This window comes from Juglans regia, chromosome 9 (assembly GCF_001411555.2).
Source record: "Juglans regia cultivar Chandler chromosome 9, Walnut 2.0, whole genome shotgun sequence".
In the NCBI taxonomy this organism is placed as follows: domain Eukaryota; kingdom Viridiplantae; phylum Streptophyta; class Magnoliopsida; order Fagales; family Juglandaceae; genus Juglans; species Juglans regia.
This window is the reverse complement of record NC_049909.1, coordinates 13438942-13462009: the sequence shown is the minus strand read 5'-3', so window position 1 is coordinate 13462009 and position 23068 is coordinate 13438942. Positions and strand designations below refer to the sequence as shown.

General features: G+C 34.8%; 2 protein-coding genes across 6 annotated transcripts; both read right to left on the bottom strand.

Moving 5' to 3' along the window:
- Positions 1-1781: 1781 nt before the first annotated feature.
- Positions 1782-6715, bottom strand: LOC108980899 (MA3 DOMAIN-CONTAINING TRANSLATION REGULATORY FACTOR 1-like). 4 transcript variants are annotated; one of them, XM_018951944.2, is made up of 5 exons: positions 6385-6715; positions 6136-6184; positions 5579-5811; positions 3902-3996; positions 1782-3720 (listed from the first exon to the last, which is right to left on the bottom strand). In XM_018951944.2, exons 3-5 carry the CDS (start codon positions 5796-5798, stop codon positions 1906-1908), a joined length of 2130 nt encoding a protein of 709 aa, XP_018807489.1. In that variant the 5' UTR covers positions 5799-5811; positions 6136-6184; positions 6385-6715; the 3' UTR covers positions 1782-1905. The 4 variants fall into 4 exon arrangements, with proteins under 4 accessions (XP_018807489.1, XP_018807490.1, XP_018807488.1 ...); XM_018951945.2 differs by having other exon boundaries at positions 6396-6715; XM_018951943.2 differs by lacking the exon at positions 6136-6184.
- Positions 6716-12530: 5815 nt separating this feature from the next.
- LOC108980904 (probable Ufm1-specific protease) lies at positions 12531-21677 on the bottom strand. Of its 2 annotated transcripts, none has more exons than XM_018951954.2 (13): positions 21447-21677; positions 20927-21286; positions 19793-20061; positions 19537-19624; positions 19244-19419; positions 18474-18564; positions 17759-17884; positions 17576-17623; positions 17411-17487; positions 16135-16223; positions 15746-15857; positions 15511-15634; positions 12531-13049 (listed from the first exon to the last, which is right to left on the bottom strand). In XM_018951954.2, the coding sequence occupies exons 1-13, from the start codon at positions 21640-21642 to the stop codon at positions 12820-12822; spliced, it is 1986 nt and encodes a 661-aa protein (XP_018807499.1). In that variant the 5' UTR covers positions 21643-21677; the 3' UTR covers positions 12531-12819. The 2 variants fall into 2 exon arrangements, with proteins under 2 accessions (XP_018807499.1, XP_018807500.1); XM_018951955.2 differs by having other exon boundaries at positions 15511-15613; positions 21447-21676.
- Positions 21678-23068: the final 1391 nt, after the last annotated feature.

Sequence of the window (23068 nt, the reverse complement as noted above, 5' to 3'; positions counted from 1 at the left end):
ATTGGGAGATAGATGACTTTTCGGCCTTTTCTGACCTTGTGTACTCCACTCGTGTGTCGGGGGAAGGTGAAGACAAGATTTATTGGCGCCCCTCTAAGAAGAGAGTTTTTACGGCCCTCTCTTTCTATCATTCCTTGATCATGCACAACTCAAACCTGTTCCCATGGAAGAGTATTTGGAAGACAAAGGCACCTCTAAAGGCGGCTTTTTTTGTATGGACAACCTCTTTGAGAAAGATTCTTACTATAGATAACCTGAGGAAACGTGACATTATAGCTATGGACTGGTGTTATATGTGTAAGAAGAGCGGAGAGTCCACTGGCCATCTATTACTACATTGTGAGATTGTCATGTCTTTGTGGACTGAAGTCTTTGCACAATCGGGGTTAGCGTGGGTGAAGCCGAAAGGGGTATGTGATTTTTTAACCTCTTGGAGAGGTATTAGGGGCAACTCTCAAATTGCATCCATATGGAATATGTTACCTATTTGTCTATGGTGGTGTATTGGAGGGAGCAGAATGCAAGATGCTTTGAAGATCAATGGAAGATATTAGAATTTTGTTTTTCAATACTTTACTCCATTGATCGATTGTAATTGATTTTCATGGCAAGTCTTCATGATTTCCTTGTATCTCTAAACTAGCACACCTAGACGTTGCTCTTGTATATGTCCTGTATACTTGGGCATTTTTGTCTCTCTTTTGATCAATAAAAATTTGTTTATTGATAAAAAAAATGTTATTATAAATTTTTAAGTTAGTGTTTATATATTAATATTATGTGTTATTATACATTAGTATTACATGGTAGTAATATTGTAATAGTATGATATTTATATATGCTAAACTATTATTAGTCAATTTAGTCTATTTATATTATAGTATAAATATATTATTGTATAATAATTAGCTCATACTAGTATATTATTGAGTTTAACTAACTAATTTAACTAACTATATATGACAAAGTTATATAAAATTTATATGATTAATATATAAAAAATACATATAGTTTTATAACATATGTATAATATTGGAATCGGATTTGGAGGCAGAGTTGGTATGTCGGAGTTAGAGTTGAATTTTTGGATTTTTGCTCAGCCCTAGATGTTTGGAAGATTTATCATCTTATCTCATTATCCAAACAATGCCTAATTGAATGATATTGATAATAAAATAATAATAATAATAAACACTAACATTAAATATTTTTGAAGTAAATAATTAAGATTTTAGTATTTCAAAGAAGAAAAACGAGAAAAGATGTTGGCACTGTTTATGTGGTCTATTATAAATGGTTTTATATGCCAATAACTTAAAATAAAGTCATTTAAAACATGTCACTATGACAAGTGTAATTGAGGATAACAAAATTAGGAATGGAAGGTAGAATTACATAGTATTGGCTCGAGGGCAATCCCAAATGAATATACATTTGCAGCAACAAGCACAGTGGAAACAAATTTCTTGTATGTCAGTGTGTCTTTTAGGTTATAAATGTGAAACAACATCTCGAGCAAGTTTTTAGTGATCTGATGTAAAAAAAGATACTCATATCAGACCTAATGTTGATTTATTCATCTAAGTCCATAGCAAATAGAAAAACTTAGGAGAACTAAACAAAGAAGGCTGTCAAGGAATGTTGAAGAAAAATATAACCCTGGCCATCATATTGCATGCATTAAAAAAAAAAAAAAAAAGGAAGCCCTAACAATCTGTCAATAAAATTTATTTAAAAAAAAAAAAACAAATTTATACATCAGCTGGAGAAAGCATCAGAAGGAATCCAAGCATACCATATTTCTGTCTCCCCGTTGAAAGCGCCAAGCATCATTTCATTCGTAAAATCAGGCAACGGACAACAACATACATGCATGAGAATAACAAATGAAAACATATGCTTTTCTCAAGAAGCTGCAGCTCGAGTTAGCGAATCATCTGTAGCCGATGAACCCAAGGATGGTAGGAGCCACCCCTTCTTCTGGGCGTGTTCTACATAAAAGCTGAATTTCTCCCGTACAATTGGAATGTCAAGGGCAAGATCATCGAGACCATCCTTGATCCGGGCAAAGCCTTTTGTCATCTGGTTGATCGTGATCAGCCCTTCAGTGAAACATTCCTGCAGCAGATCAAGCATTCTGTCATTCTTCTTTTCCATAGCCATGACCAATGCCTTCTTCACCACCTCGTGGTTAAAGAAAGGCATGCCAAGATCACGAATACATTGGCAGGCTTCGGCAACAACACCCCCGCTTTCATACTCCTCTAAAAGCTTTAAGATCTTGTCCTTGGCATCCTCCACAGCCCAACCACTCCCCCCTCCCCAACACCTCAAGATCCTCTCACCAGCATGACGGGCAGAAAGGAGTGCTCTGGCCATCCGTACAGTCTCACTCCCACTGGAATTCGGTGACAACTTGCTGTTCATCTCTTCTAAATTATGTGGAACCAAGACATCATCAATCACAGCCCTAGCAAGAAACAGAGAGAGTTCATTTGAAGCATCCAGAATGTCCAGGGCTGTATCTTCAGCAGATTCCAAAAGCATGACAAAACCATTAGCTATATCTTCACTTGAGAAGATCTCACTATGCAGAGAGGCCAGTAGAACAGATGCCATTTCTTTCTCTCTGTTCTTCCTATCCATAGCAAGGGTGATCAGCTTCTTTAAAAAAATTGGGTTATACTCAGGTGCCCCAAGATCTACAAGGCTCTGGATGAGTTCAGGAATATCATCTGAGAGAAAATACTCATGAATTATTGTCCCAACCTCTTCCTTATACCGCCTCACCTTTGCATCATTTGGTATCTCTCCATCTTCTGCCGAGGACTTCACAAATGAAGCATCAAGCCATCCTTCAGAGATTGCCTTGGGAACAAGTGACTGGAACAAGGCTTTTGCTGATGGAATGTCAAGAGAAAGGTCGTCAAGGCTCTCTGCCAACCGAGAGAAACCCTTTACCATTTGACTGGAACTTATCAGGCCTTCCTCAGATGCTTCCTTTAATAGCTTTAATATTAGTGGTTCTGCTGTTCGAATTTCCATGGCAAGTACCAAAGCCCTCTTAACAACCTCATGATGAAAGAATGAAACTCCTAAGTCCCTTATGAACCTACAGGCCTCAATAGTATCTCCGCTTTCCACATATTCCCTCAACAGATCAGCAATCTTTTTCTTCACTTCCTCAACAGTGATGTGAGTGCTACCACCCCACCTCTTCTCCACAAGTTCTGCATGGTGTGGAGCTGAGAGATAGCTCTTATCAGCAATTTGGATAACCTGAACTCCCTTGGAAGATTCAGGCAGTCCCTTCTTTGCCCGGGTCAGGAAAGCTGGAGGAACAATGTCATCAACCACAGCACGAGCCAGGAACAAGGCGAGGATGTCAACTGCATCCAGTATGTCCACTGCAAGGTCGTCAGCAGATTCAAGAAGCATGAAAAATCCATCACGTATCTGGTTAGGACTAATGACATCGGCATACAAAGCTGAAAGCAGAACAGAAGCCATTTCTTTCTCCTTATCATGTCTGTCCATGGCCATGGAAACAAGCCGCTTAATAATGTAAGGATGATATTCACTTGACCCTAGTTCTCTGAGGTCAGAAGCTGCCAAATCCACATCTCCGGTGCTGAAGTATTCCTCTATTACGGAGACAACAGCTCTCTTGTATTCATCTAAGGGGTCTGATACAGTTGATCCCACAAGCTGATATGGTTCCTGTAAAAAGTGAAGATAAGAGAAGAGCAGCATACACAGTAACAACAACAAAAATTAATAGGGTAGAAAAACCTCACCCCAGTATAGAAGTAATGTGCTGTTAGCACCAAGTGTAAATTAAAATCCCAAGATGATAGTCAATATACCTAACCAGAAAATATGCATTATTAGCAGAAATTACCTCGCCACTGTCATAATTTGGGTCATTCTGATCAAGATGGGATTCACCATCAGTGTCAAGGAGTTTTCCCCATGTGCCTTTGCCACCAGCACCATCTGCAGCCATTAGTTGAAGAGAAAATACCTCGTTATTACACAATGAAAGAAGCATTGAGAAACCACTAATACCATCATATTCTGAAACTAAAATAAGTGAAGAAGAGAAGAAGACTAAGGGCAGGTTTGGGGCCAAAACCAAAACACAAAATTCTCATCTCATCTCATCTTATCATTACACCTTTTTCAAATCCCCATACAAAATATAATAAACAATTCAACTTTTTCAAATCCCAATAAACATTTTTCAAATCCCAAAACAATAATAATATTAAAACTTAATATTTTAAACTTCAAAACAAAACACAAAATTCTCATCTCACCCCCCAAACCTACCCAAGTCATTCAGCTACCTTGGATTACATCCTAAAGCTGGGAGAAAGAGAGAACGGGGCCGGATGCAGAAGGAGATTCTTGAGCAAATCAAAGCATTTATGGTTCACATCAGGATATCAGGTAAAAATCAATCATTTATCAAGACCATACACTGGACTCACATCAAAATTACTAAACCTGATAGTTGACAGGATGCAAGGACTACACCAGTGGTCCAAAAGATTTTTTCTTATAAACAAACTATATTAGAAGAAAAAAATCTTTTCAGAAGACCACGTTTTTTTTTTTATAGATAAACAAAAATTTTATTGACCATGAAAAGGCAACAAAGCCCGTCGGGACATATACAAGAGTGTTGCCTATGCGCGCTAGTTTAGCGATACAAGGAAGTCAGAAGAGCATATGGAAACAGTTCTCCTTTCAATTGAATTTTGAGAAAAATAAAGATGGAATGTATACACATCTCAGACACTTTTTTTTTTTTATAAGTACATCTCAGGCTCTTATAATAAACCGTGTTATTAATTTCCACATCGCAAAAGGAAAATGATATATGTCAACCATAAGTAGGACTGGGCTTGAGTGCACTAATAATAGAAAGGAAAATGATAGGTACACCGACATAGTGTACCTATCATTTGTACCGCTTAGGCTTTTTTTCTTTTTCTTTTTAGGATGTGTTTGTTCATTTTTTAGTATTGTGTTTGTTTATTTATTTGTATTTTTTTAAATATATAAAAAATGCTTTAAAAAAAGAAAAAAATTACAGTCGGTACAATTCCTCGGTGGCCCTAGCATTGCCCTAATAGAAAAGATATAATGATCGTGCCATAAGACCTTATTCATTTCTACTCAAACCTTATTTTGATCAATTTTTTAACACAATTAACAGATATGCATCCATCACTCAACTATGATTTCCATACATGTGTGTGCAGGGTGTGCACACATAACCTATGAACTTACCATTTTTTTATCAGTAAAACAAGAATTTTATTGATGAACCTTTGAACTTACCTTAATTTATTGTTGAGCCATTTGGCCCAGCTCTACCCATTTGGATGATAAAAATCTAGTCAGCCAGTGATGAAACAGTATAACCATTACTAGCTCGGTCATTAAAATAGTCCACCAGCTACGCCATAAATAATTCATCCCAGAAAGCAAGCCCATTTAGTGAAACTGACGCAGAAACAGGTAAATTAAACAAAATTAGGGACTGTATCAAAATGCCACACGGACTCACCCTTCTTCACCCGCACAAACTTCCCCGAGTGCGACCGGCGCACATGCCTCACAGCAATACCAGCAGTTTGGGCCTTGCCACCAGCAGGAGCTTTCACGATATGTTCAGAAAGCAAAGATGTGGAGGATTTCGGAGAAGAAGACAAACTCTCCACATTCTGGCTGGCTATCTTTAACAGTGCCCTCTGGTCATCCGTCAGAAATCTCTTGTTCGAGGCCATTTACACTACAATCCTATATACAAACGGAAGGAAGGGAGAAATATATTACAGCACATAATAATAATCACATCAAGAACGAGAACAAAGTAGCAATTTCAATATTAGTTTTGTTAGGTTTTTGCCAAAACAACCCGACTTTCCATTTCCCCTACAAATTAGAGTCACACATTCCACCTTGTTCTAATAAATGGAAATGCCGTCTTTATTGTTCAGAATGAAAAGAACTAAAAAAAATCGATGATTTACTACAGATTAACATAATCTGTCAAGTAAATCCTCGCAACCAGTTTTAAAACAGTATAGCATTAAGCAGAGAGCGCGATTGCAAATCCAATACCAGCTTATATAGAGAGCGCAATAATAATGAGAAAGTGAGCACACACGTCCTGCAAGCCAAAGAGATATCTCACTCAGAAAATACAGCGGAAGTTACCGCTTGGTCAAGTGACAAACAATGAGAAAATCTAGGATTCTGTACTTTATTGTTTATTCCATTTCGTTCCCACACCTTTTCTCCTAATTGAAACAGAATATTACTCCCAACAGCAACACACACATATACAGTAAGAGGACAGAGAGAAAGAACCTGCCAAGCACCTAGTGAACTGAGAGAACTCGAATAAAGAAATGAATCCGATTCTTCTGTGCCTGGCCCGGATCTCGAGCCAAGACAGAAGAGGAGAGAAGCAACCGGATCTCCTCCCCCCCAATCACACACAAAAGAAAAGGAAAGCCGGAGAAGAAGAAGATCCAAAAACCAAAGATCAAAGAGGTCACAGATTCTGGAGCGCCGGAAAATCCAAATAATTCCGCTGGGCGTACGTTTCCTTTCTTTCTCAATCCAGAAGAGAGAATGAGAGCGAGAAAGCGGATGAGAATTTAGGAAGTCTGGAAGTGTAAAGGATGAGATCGCGAGAGTCTGTCCCCGTGACTGTGTGTCGTATTTATATGGAGTGTTGGAAACTTGGAGGTGTTAATTGTTATTTTCGATAACTTTCGGTGGCCTTGGCGTCCGATTCAATCCGGTTTTGCAACATTTTACCACTCTACCCGTTTTAAAAATTTAAGAATTTATTCATTTATCGACATTGAAACTTTTAATTTTTTCAGTTTCGATTCAATCTAATTTAATTTTTTCAATTTTACAAATTTTTTATATTAATAATAATATGATGTTAATATATATTAAACTATTAATCTATTTATATTATAGTATAAGTATATTATTTTATAATAATTAGCACATATTAATATAATATTAAATTTAACTATAGTCTATATAAATTTTAGATTTTTTATATAAGTATATATGATCAAATGTGTAAAAAATTATTTACAAAAAAATATATATTATAATTTATTATGTCAAAAAATGTGTTTATCCTTGATATATATGTATATATATCTATATATGTAATAATGTATATCAAAACTAATTTTATATTATAAGATTAAAATTTATATGTTATATCAAATGTTATATTAAAAATTATAAGATTAATTTTATGTTATGAGATTAATAGACTTCAATAATAAGGTTAGAATTTCATGTTATATTAATTAGCAATTTAGCATATAATATATATGATATAATATAAAAAGTTATATATAATATAAAAAAATTATAAATATATATCGGTCCAATTCGGTTTAAATTGGTTTTCAAAATATGAAAATCAATAACGCATTGGTTTAAAACCGGTTTCTATTCTTAAGAACCGGTACCACACCGGACTATTTACAAACCAAACCGAACTCACAAATTCGGTCTGTTTCAACCGGTTTTCCATTTTTTTTCCACCCCTACTTCCACCCATTCTTTGGGCTCCACCCGACAATCCTTCGCCCACCTGGTTTAGGGTCCTTTTAACATGTGATCAATGATTAATTTACCTAATTGCCCCTATTCATTTTGTGCTTTTTCAAATTTCAAACTATGCCAAATTTATCTTATTTTTTTTAAGAAGAAGAATGATATTTGTTGTTTTGGAATGTGCAATCCTCGCGTATTTTTTTGAAAAAAAATTGATAAATCTGTGATTCACATGAAAAAATATTTCTTTAATAGTGACCCCTATTTTTTTCAAAGAGAGTACACAAAGACTGTATACTCCAAGACTATATATAGCATTGAGTGCTGATATACAACCTCCTACTATTCTCTCAACTTCCACACACCACTTATGTGACTTTTTTATTTTTTAAACAAATTGTGCATTTCCTCTTTTACCCTTCTTCTTTTAGGAGGTGACAGTCATGTACACTGGGAATGCTCGAGGCTCCAACTTCACTTGGAGTTCAGTTTTGTTCCACTTTTAATTCCAATAAAAGGAAAAAAAAAAAAAAAAAACTCAGATCAGATGTTTTTCTTTTAGTTCTAATCATAAAATGTTCTTTGGTGGAAAAGCAAAAGGCAGTGGTTCAATTGGTTGTATCCTCTCTGGTTCCTTCCTTCTCATCTCTTCGACATTCCAATTTCCAGATTCTTCCTTACGTCTTCTCTCTCCCCGCAGCCAAGACTGCAACTTTCTTCCCCCTTCATTCTTCATCTTCGTAACCGAGCCCCTTAACACTTGAAGAATTGAAACACAAGCTGAGATGCATAAAAAGTACCAAAATCCATATGGAGGGAGAGAGATTGAGACGGAAAGGGGCTCACCTTGGGTTATTGACGTCTACGATGGAGAGATTGGTGGAGTTGGGTCTTTCTGCGATGTCTGGAGTTTGCAAGAGAACCTCAATCCATTGTTCAGAGTTTGAGAGTGAGAGAAATGGCCGATGTTAGCACCTTACAAAGAGGGCTCGGTGAGAGACAAATCGAGACTGAAGGAGGTGAGGGAGATGGGATCCTCGTTGAGGACGAAAAATAGCATTTTCTAGGATGAGGGGCGTCGGGGTGATGGGTGAGGGAAGAGTAAGATCGAGTTGAGGGAGAAGAGATGGGCATTTGTGAGGGAGAAGAGATGGGCGCTGGGGTGAGGAACGAAGAAGGCTCAAGTCTGAGGGAGAAAAGGATGGCTGAGGGAAGCTTGGGGAAGTGATGGGTGACAGGGAAGAACCGTGACGCGGGGCCATAGATTGGGTTCGTGTGGTGTGCGATAATAAACCGGTAGTTGAGTAGATTTTTTCATATAGCATTACATTTTTAAGAATTACATGGTCCACATACTAACCCTATAAAAATGGTTTTACATGTTGATTTACCCTTTCAAGTTCAATTTATCTTTTGTAAAAATAATAGTTCTCTCATTTAAAAATAGACAAGAGTAATGCTAGATTTAGATTTGGAGTCGTAATTTTTGAAAAAAAAAGTAAAATTCATTGTAAAAAAGTTTTGTTTTCCATATGGGTCTCATTCTTTTCAAATGCCTACATGAGTTTTATACGCCTTAGATATGTACAAATTACTTCTTAATAAATAATTATTTTCATTTTTAAGTTTATTATCGCTAGTCACATTTATTAAATCACTTATGCTTTAACACTTTATAACTTAAGGAAAACACTATAAACACAAAGGGATTCCACAAAGGAATCTCACACACTGATGTGGCACACTAATAGTGTGCCACATCTTCCCTATTTTTTTTTCTTTTCATTTCTCCCCCTCTCCCCGTTCCCACCCTCTGCCATCTCCCCGTGCTCGCTCCCCGTGCCGGCCATGGTGGTTGGGGACCACCTCATGGTGGACAAAAGATGCCGGCGGTCCAAGTGGCACCGCCGGCGTGGAGCGCCTATAAGGGAGAGAGGGAGGTGCTTTACCGAGAGAGGGAGACGCTACTCGGGGAGAAGGGAGAGAGAGGGGCTGGGTGCGGTGGCTGGGGGAGAAGCTTTATGCCGACGAGGGACTGGGTGTGGTGGTGCAGTTGGGCTGGGACGGCGGTGCTGGCAACGGCGAGAGGGAGAAGCCGTGTGAGGGGCTCGATTTCGGAACGAAGAAGAGGAGAGGGGCTGCACTGTGGGGGGCTGGGTCTGGTCGAGAGGTCACCGATGAGGGGGAACGGCCGCTGGTAGTGGTCGGCGAGCAGCAGCGGCGCTGCTGTGGCTGGGAGACCGAGTTGGGTGAGGCGCACGGCTGAAGCGCATGGCTGAAGTGCATGGCTGAAGGGGGAAAGAGGAGAGAGAGGGAAAAGGGGAAATGAGGGGTTAGGAAAAATGTACACATGTGGGATCCCTTTGTATCTCTAGCAGCCCTCTAACTTAAAAACACAAATCTAAAACATGTATTTTAGTACATGTTCTTTAAAAGTATGATCGTTAAAATTTTGTCACATTAATTTTAATATGGTCAAATTGTAATTATGCTTTAAATTGGGATTAAATGAAAATCTTTGATCATCTGGAGGTGTAAACGGTCCAATTCGGTCCGACTAAATCGGTTTACACCGGTTTTGAGATTTGAGGAACTAATACCGCACTAGTTACACTCCTAAACTAGTACTTCCAGTTTTACCGGTTCCTATCCGATTTTTCCGATATATTATATATATAGTATATTTATATATACTATATATGTTAAAGTATATAATAATATAGTAATACTATAATGATATATTATAATATATAGTGATAATGTATAGTTATTTATATATAGTAGATTACTAATAGTATACTTAGTATTAATACTAATATATACTATTAATCCACGCCCATTATGGCCCATTATATACAGTATTAGTATACCATACTAACGCTATATATATATATATATTATATGGTGATATAATGATATAATAATATGTATATAGTTATCTACTAATACTATAGCATCATATAATGATATAGTATTAATATAACTACTAATTCTATAGTGACTTATATAGTTATTTATATATAGTTAATTACTAATAGTATTAGACTATTAGTATTAGTGTGTGTGTGTGTGTGTGTGTGTATAATAGTATCATATATATATATATATATTAGTGATAATATGTTAGTGATAATATGCTAGTGATAATATGTTAGCGTCTAACTTATTTATATATTTGATTATATATGTTAGTGATAATATCATTAGTTACATATATATGTTAATAATAATATGATAGTTACATACACTTTTTATATGAATGTATATGATCAAATATATAGAAATATATTTATAAAAAAGAATATATATTATAATTTGTTATGCTAAAAAATGTATTTATTCTTAATATATATATATATAGTTTATATTAATAACATATGATCAAATTTTCATGTTTAAGATTAAAATTTTATGTAATAAAGATAATGTTATATTAAATGTTATATTGGGATTTATAAGATTAATTTTATGTTGTTAGATTATTACACTGCAAGAATAATAGGATTTTAAATTTTAATGTTATATTAATTATCAATTTAACATATAATATAAAATTATTTTATATATAATTATATATTATATAATTTATATAATATATATATGAACCAGTTCGATCTGATGTTAGAAAAAAGAAAATAGAAACCAGACCAATTTCAACCGATTTTGAGAAAAATGAAACCGACATCGGACCGAACCCACCGGTTTGATCGTTCACCAATTTTTTTTTCACCCTTGTGATCATCTAATAATCATTAAAACAAAATGAAAGACAGTTTGAACTTCGGAGAAATTACGTTTTATTTTTTGCCATATTATTTTTGTTTATTTTAGTCTTTTATTAGATCTCAATTAGGTTTAGTGATGACATACCTTGAAGATGATTTTTCACTCCTACTTCATATGGTAACTTTGTCTCTTTTATGTTTTTAATCACATATCTCTTACATGAATCTGATGCTTTAAAGTAAAGTAAATCTTTCATGGATAGGTTTCTACCAATAAATCATGGAAACTCACTACTTTTATTATTTTTGTAATTTTCAAAATATATTAAGTAAGAGTAATGCTACGTGTAGTCTAGAGTGCGCAAATGCCGTGCAGTGACTTTGAAAAAAAGTAAAGTCTACTATTAAAAAATTATTATTTTTTTATGTAGATCATGTATTTATTCACTTTTTTCAAAGTGATTGCACGGCACTTGCACACTCACTACTGCAACTATCATTTCTCATTAAGGAGTTATATTATATCCTACTCCTAATCTCACTATGTTAAATGTAGCATTGCCTACCAGTCTTTGGATCAACTTGTTTAACAAAACAAAATGTAATGATAGGCAATATCACGTCAACATTGGAGTATAATAATATTTCCTTTGCCAAAATGTCCCTTTTGAGTTTGACACGGAATTACATAATGCTTCAAATTCTTACATCTCTCCCATTGTGTTACACTTCACTTTCTTATAAAAAGTTGGGCATATGTCTATTGGCAATGAGTGACATCTTAGGCTAAAAGCATTAATGATTAAATATAAAACTTCAAGCGAGATAAAGATAGATACATAAAGACCATACAACATATATTTATATTTATGTACGCGTGAATTTTCCAAATAATATTAGATGTTTAATTAATATTATATAGTTTACATTATGAGTCTATCTCTCTCCCACGATACTCTCAAGTTTGGATAAAGATATTATCAACTTCTTTTTGGGTCCAAATAATAATTTTTGTTATTGTAGCATCTGCATGCTCGTGATTCGTTAATTAAAATATACTTGCACTTGAGTGTGAATTTTTTAAAATGTCTTTTCTTTTAAGGCTGATTACATATATATTTATATAATTGAGTTCAACGTTTTTACGTTTTATGCACTTGTTGAGTATCTTAGTTTTGCACATTGTTCTTTGAATAAATAAACTGGGGCGAATAGCTTTTATTCCTCAGTTGAACACAAGCCAAATTCGGCCAGAAACAATGGCAATGAGCAAGCAATTCAGCACAGCAGACAGAATTAAAATTACAGAACAAAATATTAAGAAGATAATGCCTACTATTGTTGAATTATGTATGTATTAAACATAGGAAAATATCTCTTACCGCTTGTTAACTTGCTGAAAGCTGCCTGTTCTGCTTAGGAGTTCAAAGTTCCCAAGTTGGCAGAAACTCCACCTCTTTTGTACTTTATCAGAGTTGTAAAATCATACCATATTGGGACGCTGTGGCAAGAGAAGATTATAGAACTTATCATGTAAGAAGAAACTCCTTCCCTTGCTGTCAACAGACTTCTTCCACCCACACCACCCGCCATTTACAATTTTCTTCAGGTCTTCATTGCCGGTATAATGAGGATCGAGTATAAGGAATGCACAATCTCCACTTGCTTCATTGTAATCGACTCCCAATAGCGTATATGCAAGAACACCTCCACCTATGTTTATATGAATACTTATTAAAGTGACGATTGAGTCTAATTCTGGTAAATAACAATTCATAAAATCTACGGCAAGTTTTGGGGAGCCCAACTACTTTTAGTTAGGAGGTTAATTGTAACGACCAGGTCCAATAATTCTAAGGTCAGAATATTGATAATTTTTATTGGGCCTAAATTATATTTCATGAGCAATATTGGATATCAATAAATTATTGAGGTTGATAATGAATTTTAATTAGGCTCAATAACTAGGTTAAATCTCATTTATTATTTATTGAACGAGTTATACTCCTTTTAGAATTTAAAGATCGGTCATTAGTAATTTATTTCAATTTCAAATCATCACTGGTTGAAGTCCCTTATGCAGTCTCAGTCACTGCTAATCCTACATTGAATGAATTACTAGATCATGTTTTTAAATTCAAACTCTCTTCTTGAATGATCGTGACCGAGTCCAACTCGAACTCGTGGTCATCCTATTCCAACAAGGATACAACTCTACAAGTCATGTTCACGTTAAAACTCTTTAACTGACTGTCTTCTCAAACTCTAAGCCATGCACGCCTCCACCTTCCACTAGGATTCATACCCCAATAGAACTCTTTTACAATTCTACAAATCATTTTCACATTAAAACTCTTAAACAGACTCATTATATATACGCTCAGTCTCATGCACTTTACGTGTATCTCATTCATCTTCAAGCCTCAATGTAGTTTCTGCTTACCCAAAATCACGCAGAGCACTTCTAGTCCACCAGCATCCCTCACGTTTTCTCTCTTCTTCTAGTTTACGCGATCAATTTCACGCCGGAAATATTCGATTAATGTTACAAGTTAAGTAACATGATCATACCCTAACACGTATATACGGTAAACGATATCTTTTATAAAAGTATTATGCATGTACACCTTCCATTGGAAGCCCATTTTTATGTACCCGAGTCATAAATATTTATGCATACGTTTCATGTTAGTTGCAAGACATGCATTAAATATTTTATGAAAATTCATAATTTATATGAAGTTTATGCAATAAATTATTAATGAAAATTCATAGTTTTATTAAAAGAGTTGTGCATTGAAAGATTTATAAAAAAATCATGATTTTATGTGAGGAAATATGTATCACGACATTTTATGAAAGTATGCGATTTCATTTGAAATTTATGATATAACAAGTATGCAAGTATGATTATGATAAAGTATGCATGATAAGATACATAACGGCATATGTTATTATATGAAGATGGTACCATATGTTATGGGCATATTGCATTGTTAGGTTGTACAAGCTGATAGTGCACCCAGTATGTTTTCCTTATGTATGGATTCCACAACCTGTGACCATGGGCGGAATCGGAATCTACTTAGATTCACTAACCCTAACTCACAGGAGTCAACAATGCGTACCGACCTATGACAAGCAAAAGATAAGTTCATGTTATTTACGTATGTATTTATGAGTATGCATATTTTTCAAGAAACCTTATGTTTATTATAGGACCCGTTTGAATTAATAAATGAAATGAGATAGTTTTAAATGAGTTGAATAAAATATTGTTAAAATATTATTTTTTAATATTATTATTGTTTTGCAATTTGAAAAAGTTAAATTTTTTATTATATTTAGTGTGAAAATTTGAAAAAGTTGTAATAATGAGATGAGATGAGATAAGTTGAGATCACTTCTCAATCCAAACGGGGCCTATGTTTACTATATGATATGTTGTTTATTGAGTATTCGACTCATTTTTATATGTTTTTATTTTTTAACTACCCCAAGTAATGATATTTATGATGATGGGACTGTAGAACAGGACTTGGCCAGGGAGGCAAGATAGAGGCCTAGATAGTTTATGTCATGTTCAATTTTATGATTTAAAGTTTAATAAGTTATTTTGATAAGCACATGAGATTTTATTGAATTTAAATAAGTGCCTCCGCAGACTCTCTTTTGGATTTTAAGTATTTAATAAAAATGGCATTATAAGGGATCTTTGTACCTAGCGCTTTGTTAGAAGAAATTTTTTTTTTTTTAAGTTCAAGTTTAGCAGCATACCGATTCCCCGAAAATTTAAAAAATGACTTTATCAGAGAGCGGGGTGTTACATTAATATTCAGTAGGTAATTGTGTTGATACTACAAGATGCAGTAGGAGTTGGTTTTTGGTTATAACATGGAACCTCACCAAGGCAGGGGCTTTTTGGACCTAATCCTGGAGAATAAACCCTGGATACACGACCCTATCTATCAGAATTGTGTATCAAGAAATCTAGAGGAACCCCTAGGGCGGAATCAAACCCTGCATGTCTGAGTATACAATTATCCCAAGCCTGCCCTTTGACCACTATGCTGAGCACCCTAACAGGTAATTAGTCACTACATCTTTACCTAGGAGAAGCCTCAAGTAGACGGCAGATAAAGTAAAAGAAAAAAGCATGTTTTATCCGACTAACCGATCATAATGGGCGTTCCCTGATTCTCAAAGTGCAAGGCCAGCTCTCGACATTTTTCAGGAAGCTCAGCTCCAGAAGTAACGTTTATGACTCTGCAGCTGACCTGTTCAAAGCAGCAACAAACCTGTCAAACTCGTTAATGCACATGTGTCAAAATGCAATCCAGTAAATATACTTTGGGAGCACCACTTTGATAATCTACAGAAATATCGATTGCTTAATTTGATATACTTACACCTAGAAGTTTGTCTAAAACAAAGCTCAACTCAATGGCACCAATCCATTCGCGTGATCCAATAAAAGAAGCATCTTTATCGCCAATCTCTACAAGTGCCTGCTGTATTTCCCTGATAAATTAAATTGGTTCATTAGATTTGATGGTATGACATTGACACCATAATGATAAGCAAGGACACTATTCATATAGTTGTGATTTTCCTTTAGATCCATACTGGTAATCTTAATAGCACTGATAACAGATCAAAATCAACACAACTTCAGGTAACATAGTTCATCAAAATCAAACTTCAAAAGCAGCGCATCTGTAGAGCAATTTACCCAAACAGGTTAAAGGAGAAAAAAAAACTCTGGAGCTGTGCATTCTATGCGGTGACCTGTTCATACCTATGTGAAGGAACATCTATGGAGGAGTAGTGTTGGAGTCTGAACCACGAAATGATAGTCTGCAGGGACCGGTAAGCACAACCCCAGCCCTTGCAAGTGAGATTTAAATTACTTCAGTAGGACTTCAAGTACAAAAAATAATCATGACAGAAGTATTTAATTTGCCAAAACCTACTATTGATAGAGAAGAATATTCCATCAAACATTGCAAAAAGTGTTTGTTTTATTTAATAGGAAATTATAAGAGTGACTTGACCACTGCTTGATCCAATTTTTTTTTTTAAAAGGTAAACAAAATTTTATTGATCATAAGAATAGGCAAGAGCTGTGTATACGGGACATATACAAAGTGCTATGTGTTAAAGTCCAATCTTAAGCAGAGAAATATGACTCCCACTGTCTTGTGAGACACAGAGATCCCCTACAGTAACAAATAACCTCTTTGCTTAATATGAAAATAATGACTAACTAGAAATCGCCAAAGAAGAATATCTTCAAATCCATGTCAATTAAAATTGACTCTATTCAGAGAGAGAGAGAGAGAAACACTAATTATATCAATCTAGTAACCTAAGATAAAAGACATTGGCAAAAACACAAAACACAACCCATAGAGCTATCGATATAGTTTATGCTAATACTTTAGTTTAAAAAAGATATATGATTCTAGGATAGATATTATGCTTGAAGAAAGGCTATGCATAAAGAATTAAATAGCAACATATCAAGCTTAAACACCACTTTATGGGGGACACAAAAATTGTAAACAAATGAACTATCTAATGACTCGTAGTCTAACTATTATATTATGATTATCAAGTAAAACATTACATAATATTCAATGCAAAATATAGTAGCAAAACATTAAAGAGACTCTAAATATAGATGGCATTAACTATGTAATTATTGGCACAAGTCAGCACAGTAATTTGTAAACATGAATTCCATGCTCTTCCAACCTGCCATTCTGAAGAATGGAAAGGGGACTTTCAATTTATCAAAGAAAAATTCTACTCATCATACCCACACCACACATGATTTTTTTTTATTATTTATTTCCTTATCAAATGTGTGGTGTATGGATGATGAGTAGAAGAACTCAATTAGTTTAGGAGGAATAAAACCAAAAATATAAAAATAAATAAAAATAAGTGTGGTGTGTGGGATGATGAGTAGCAAAACTCTTTATCAAATAATACCTCTAGAGGATGTCACAGATTAATATGTATGTTCAACAAAATGTTAAAATACTCTTCAAAGAGAGAACTTGCATTACCGAATCATTGAAACTGTCTTGAAGATAATGATAGTATTCATAAGAACCTTGAATCAGAGACACAATACCCCCCGGAACTGCATAAGACAGGAGAAATCCACCGAAAATGCAAGTGAGGAAGCAGGAAAAAGAAGGGGAAAAAAGAGAAGCCACTGAGGGACTAACCACCACTGCTTGGAATTCCAATGTGCACATCTTTAAGCAAAGTAGAACCTGAATTATCAAATAGACAACCAAAAGGTTACCGAACAACACATACAGAAAGATGAAGGGAGAAATGGAGAAGTCAAAAGTCAAAAGATTAACATTGACTCCAGAGAATGTTGCCCCTCTATTTGAGAATGTTACCTTTTCGTATTGCGTCATTCCTTGCACTGTTATTTGTTGTAGACAAATCCAGGGCATTAGCAGTTCTCAAGAGAGGACGATCAGATGGTAGTCCCAGCCTCAAGTGCAGGGATTTTCTAATATCAACTGCAAAAACCAAGTACCACTAAATTAGGATTAGGTTGAGAATCTCAAATGTGATACTAACAGCTTAAATAAGAGGAGTACATCCAATTACAAAATAGATAAGCACACTCCTTTCTCAATGCAATTCTTCTCTTAAAGAAAAATAGAACCAAGTAGAGTAAAAAATATTTTGGCACTTTTCATTTGAGGCAAGGAGTCCAAGTTAAAAGTGTTGGTTCTAAATTGTGACCTGACAACCATCTTGAGTCTTCTGAGGACATTGTTCTTTACGATAGAAATGGATGCTTTTCATCAATAAAAACGTAAGTTGGTAAGAATTGGTTTTCCTTCTTTTCATTTAATCTTGAAGGTCAAAAAGGAAAACTCTCTGAATGGCTCAGCAATGATGTCAAACATTTCATTATTTCAAACTGCGGGCATGATTAGTAAAAGGAAGAAAGCAGAGATCTGTACTAGAAATTAGAAGGAACTTCACAACCATCACGGAACATTCATCTGAGAAGGCTGTCCTTTCTTTTATCTGGTCCTACCAAGTACATGGTATATGTTATTGCCTAAAACAGAGAAGGTTCAATCAAAAGCTGCATACCTTGCTTCATTTCTGTCTCCCCATAATTCAGTTCATAAATAACAGTTATTGGATGCAAAACTCCAGGAGGATTAAAGTGATAGGGACAAAGCTGCGAATGCATAAACTTCCAGTTACTTGAAAAACATGAGAATTTGATTATGTATTCTAGGAAAATAATTGTAATAGAGAAAAACAACAAAAATAAAATTTCGGTAGAAACAAAAAAAGGGATATGCTGAATATGATTAAGCTACCCAAGGAAAAAATATGAAAATGTATTTGCATTTTCCAATAAGCAGGAAAATCTTCTGGAATTAATAGATGAGTAGTTGTTTTTTTGTTTTTTGGTAAGTAGATGAACAATTGTTATTGACAAGAATATATTGTGATACGACACCTTGTATGGAATCGTGATAATGAAAGCACAAGGCAAAAGCACCAATGGTCATTGGACTAAATGGCATCTCCTCACTTGACAGATAAGGAGTGGAGAGCGAGGGTATAGATTCATTCCCATGAGGTACATGAGCAAGGGTGTCCAAGGACTGAGAATACCTAGAGCGAGTTTTGGAAATGACAAGGCTTCACAATCCAAATATAACGCCTTGACCGCATAAGATCATTTTGCACCAAAAGAACTGACAGCGAAAGATAGGAGAGGGGGAATCAGAGGCAAAGGAACCATGTGGTGCTAGTAATATATGTACGTTGAAGGTAGAATTGGAGTTGCAGCACAATTAACAACATGAAGAACTGTAGAATTTCATCCGTCTAATGGGTTGCCTTACCTGAGGATGTTCTGTTAAGAGATTGGGCAAGATTACATTCTTCATTGAATTCAACTGATCAACTAAACCAGGTATGATTAACTTCAAAACCGCATACATCACCGGAATCTCCTTGGCTGCATAACAGAGCACTTCTAGCTTAAAGTTTACAGCTAAAAGCCTGGCTTCTTCCAAAGCTGAAACCACAGTTCAAAAAGGACTTTAAGGAACCAAATCAACAATAAAACAGGGACTATGAAAACTATTCAAATGCACAGAAATAATTAGAAGAAAGCAAACACTGAAATCAGTACCTGGAATATATTCTGCACCAGGTGCAGAGGATTTCTCACACTTTTCTGAGCTATTAAGCAGAACGCTTAGTTGAATTATATCTGCATTCTAAGTACAAGAATTTGTCACGGAAAGAGAATGATAATAGTCCTTGAGGGTTGTGAATGTATGAAGGATGCAGTGTAAAACAAATGACCTAATAAAGAGGCAACCATTCAAGCTCCCATGGATCTGATAACTATAATGCCTCAACAAATCTTATATGCTATTTCTTACCTCTGCAGACAAAATTGGTCCGTCAGATTTACTTTTCAAACAAAAGTGCGCGCATGATAGAAACTTTGGGTCAGAATCATGAGCATCTTTACCCAACAGTTTGATATTTGAAAGAGCTGTGTCAAAGTCCAATTCTACACCACGAAGAATGACAGGTCGAGGAACTTCTGTGGAGGCTTTGCTTAATGTTTCTACCACATATACAACCTGTGGGTCTTTGAACTTGGCAACAACTGCTTCAGTCGCACGCAAATACATCTTCTCCGCATCTGATAAACAAAATGTCCACAGGGTAAATAATGAAGTATCTATCCATTAGATTACATTAATGCATGCATCAGACTAATAGTAAAGTTAGAAATGATTAGATATTTCCAACATGAAACCTAAAACAAAAAAGTTATAAGCTCTGAAAACAAGATAACCCAACAAAGGAGTATAAAATCAACAAAGCCTAAAATACTAACGACTTGAGGCCAGTTCTTACTCCAGTCTTTTCTTAACTTGATTTGTCCCTGTCAACATGTTTATGTCAGCCACTTTTGTTATTAGAACATCTAGCATGCCACTTTTTCTTAACACCATGGCTTATGACCCTTTACTTATTAAAAAAAAAAAAAAAAGCGCACACACACACACACACCATGGCTTATGACCCAGATTTTGATTTGGGGGTTGATTAGGCTCCAATTTTTTGGCTATTATATAATTAACAAATTGCAAAAGTATATACTTCCACTTCACTCCTCCAACCATTATTAGCCACCACCTCTCATCTCCAACAACCAATAGCCACCATAACTTCTATGGTACCCCCGTGACAATGCAATTAAGCAAGAACGAGCTTTTGGAACTTGTTCCTTGGTTAGTCCATTGTCTACGCAAACAAAAACCACCCAATCATAATGTCCAGTACTTCAAAAGTCCCGGCCTTAATTACTTAGCATAAAAATAAAGTCACTTTAAAATGATATATACATTTTTCAATCTTTATGATAAACTCTATAAAAATCATTGTAAATTTGAGACCCAATCAATACCAAAGCTCAATATTTTTCAAAAAGTAGATAAGCAAAAATCAATTTACCTAAGTAATTAGTGCCAACGGAAATACATTATCAAAGATCAATATACCTGGCCCATTTTTTGCAGGAAAATAGACTGGAAACCTAATCGGAAGCTCGCACCGCAGCAAACAACCCGTCTCCCAAATATGCTTCTCCGGATGCTCATCATATACCACCGAAGTAACTAATTCCAGGCTCCTTGAATTATCCGATCTGGTTCGGAAAAATTGAACGTCTCTAGTATTATTCAAATCAGCAACCGCACCGATCGTCACCTCATCCTCTGGATATACTCCTTCAGAAAGAAGCTTTTTCAATCTACGGGCGGCATCGATTGCCTCGCTAGCGTTCTTCTCGGACTCCGAATTTCCAATAACTAATGCTCCGATTACTTCAAAACCTTTAAGTAGCAACGTCCGAATATCCTCTGCTCAAATCGTAAGATATAAGTTTATCAAAAAAGAAGGGAAAAAAAAAGACAAATCAACGAAGTTAGAGCAAAATGTGAAAAGAACGAAATAGAAAAGAAATCTTTTTTTTAAGTATTTATCTATTAGTGTCCTGAGAAACAAAGGAGAATTTGGCACCTGATTCTTTGAGGTAATCGGGCGAGGGAAAGCCGTGGGGAGAGCGGGTGTGGATGCATCGGAGTGTGGAGACGATGGTGAGTGGCGGGAGAAATGGGGACCCGATTAGCCATTGGAGGCCCGGTTCGTTCTTGCGGAGAACGAGCTTTGGGCACAGAACTCGTACGCTGCTTGCTTGCTCGGTTACTTTCGCCATGGACCGAAAAATTCAGCTGAGGTGAGGACTTTTGCTTCTCGATCTCGATTTAAATGTGCAACCAATATGACGTCGTTTTACTTTAGTTCCATATCTTACGAGGACCTTTATCACGTAGGAATGTAATCGAGCCAACCTTTAGCTCGTCGAATTCGGCTCCATTCAAAATATTTGAGATCGAGATTTTTTTTTATCTTTTGTTCGAGCTCCACTAGATAAGCCAAACTCTCAATTCAAACTCGTTTTACAAATAAATTTGAGTCGAGCCGAACTCGAGCTCGAGCTCAAATTATTTTTTTAATAAGATTTAATAATTAAAAAAAATTAATATTAAATTTATACAACTAACAAGTATAATCTCTTTTAAATTATAAAATTTTATAAATAATTAATGTCTAACTAGTTGATATTTATCCAAAATAATAATATATTATATGTCTATATATATTATTAATACGTGCACTTAATATGATAGCATATATATATTTCATATATGGTTCCCGCATACTAGTATATGAAATTATTAAATTTTATCGACTAATTATTATACAAATTATAAAATATATTTATGAAGTATATTCACTATATGACATAAGTAATTAAATTATATATTATATATTTAATTATAAAAGTGGTATGCTTATATTATTAGTTACTACATATATGTGTGTATATACACATAGGTGTATATATATATATATATATTTATCAATATATGAATGAGTTTTAATTGAGTCGAGCTAACGAATTGCTTATATAGAATGAGTTTCTACACATTTCATCATATATACTCAAATAAAAAATATATAGTCTAACTTATATAGACTATAATAATATAGTTAAATTCAACACTATACTAGTACGTGTTAATTATTATAAAATAATGTACATATACTATAATAATAAAAGAAAACTCTACTCCTACCAACGTTTTCTACCATATTGCTTGTTATTTTTATTTTTTATTTTTACTTAGTAGTTAAGGAAGTATTTTATAATGAGTTTGTGACTTTTAAAAAATATTTAAGGGGTTTAGAAAAATGTTTGAAAATAAAATAAAATTTGCACATTTGGTGACCACTTTCAGTAGCTTTCCTCGATGGATGTAGCATCACCCTAATATAAATAAACTAATAGTTTTAGTATATGTAACCATCATATTATCACTAACATATATAATCAATTATATAAATAAGTTAGACATTAGTATAATAATATAGAATTAGATACTATAGTATGTTAATAAATTAAACACCACTACATCGGGAAAATTGAAAAAATCGAACCAAACCGGACATGAACTGGTAAAATCGAAAGTTCTGATTTTGGTGATGAATGGATTTGGTACTAGTTTTCTAATTTTTAAAACTGATGTATACCGATTATGTCTTGTTTGGTTACGCAATTCAGATGAGATGAGATGTTT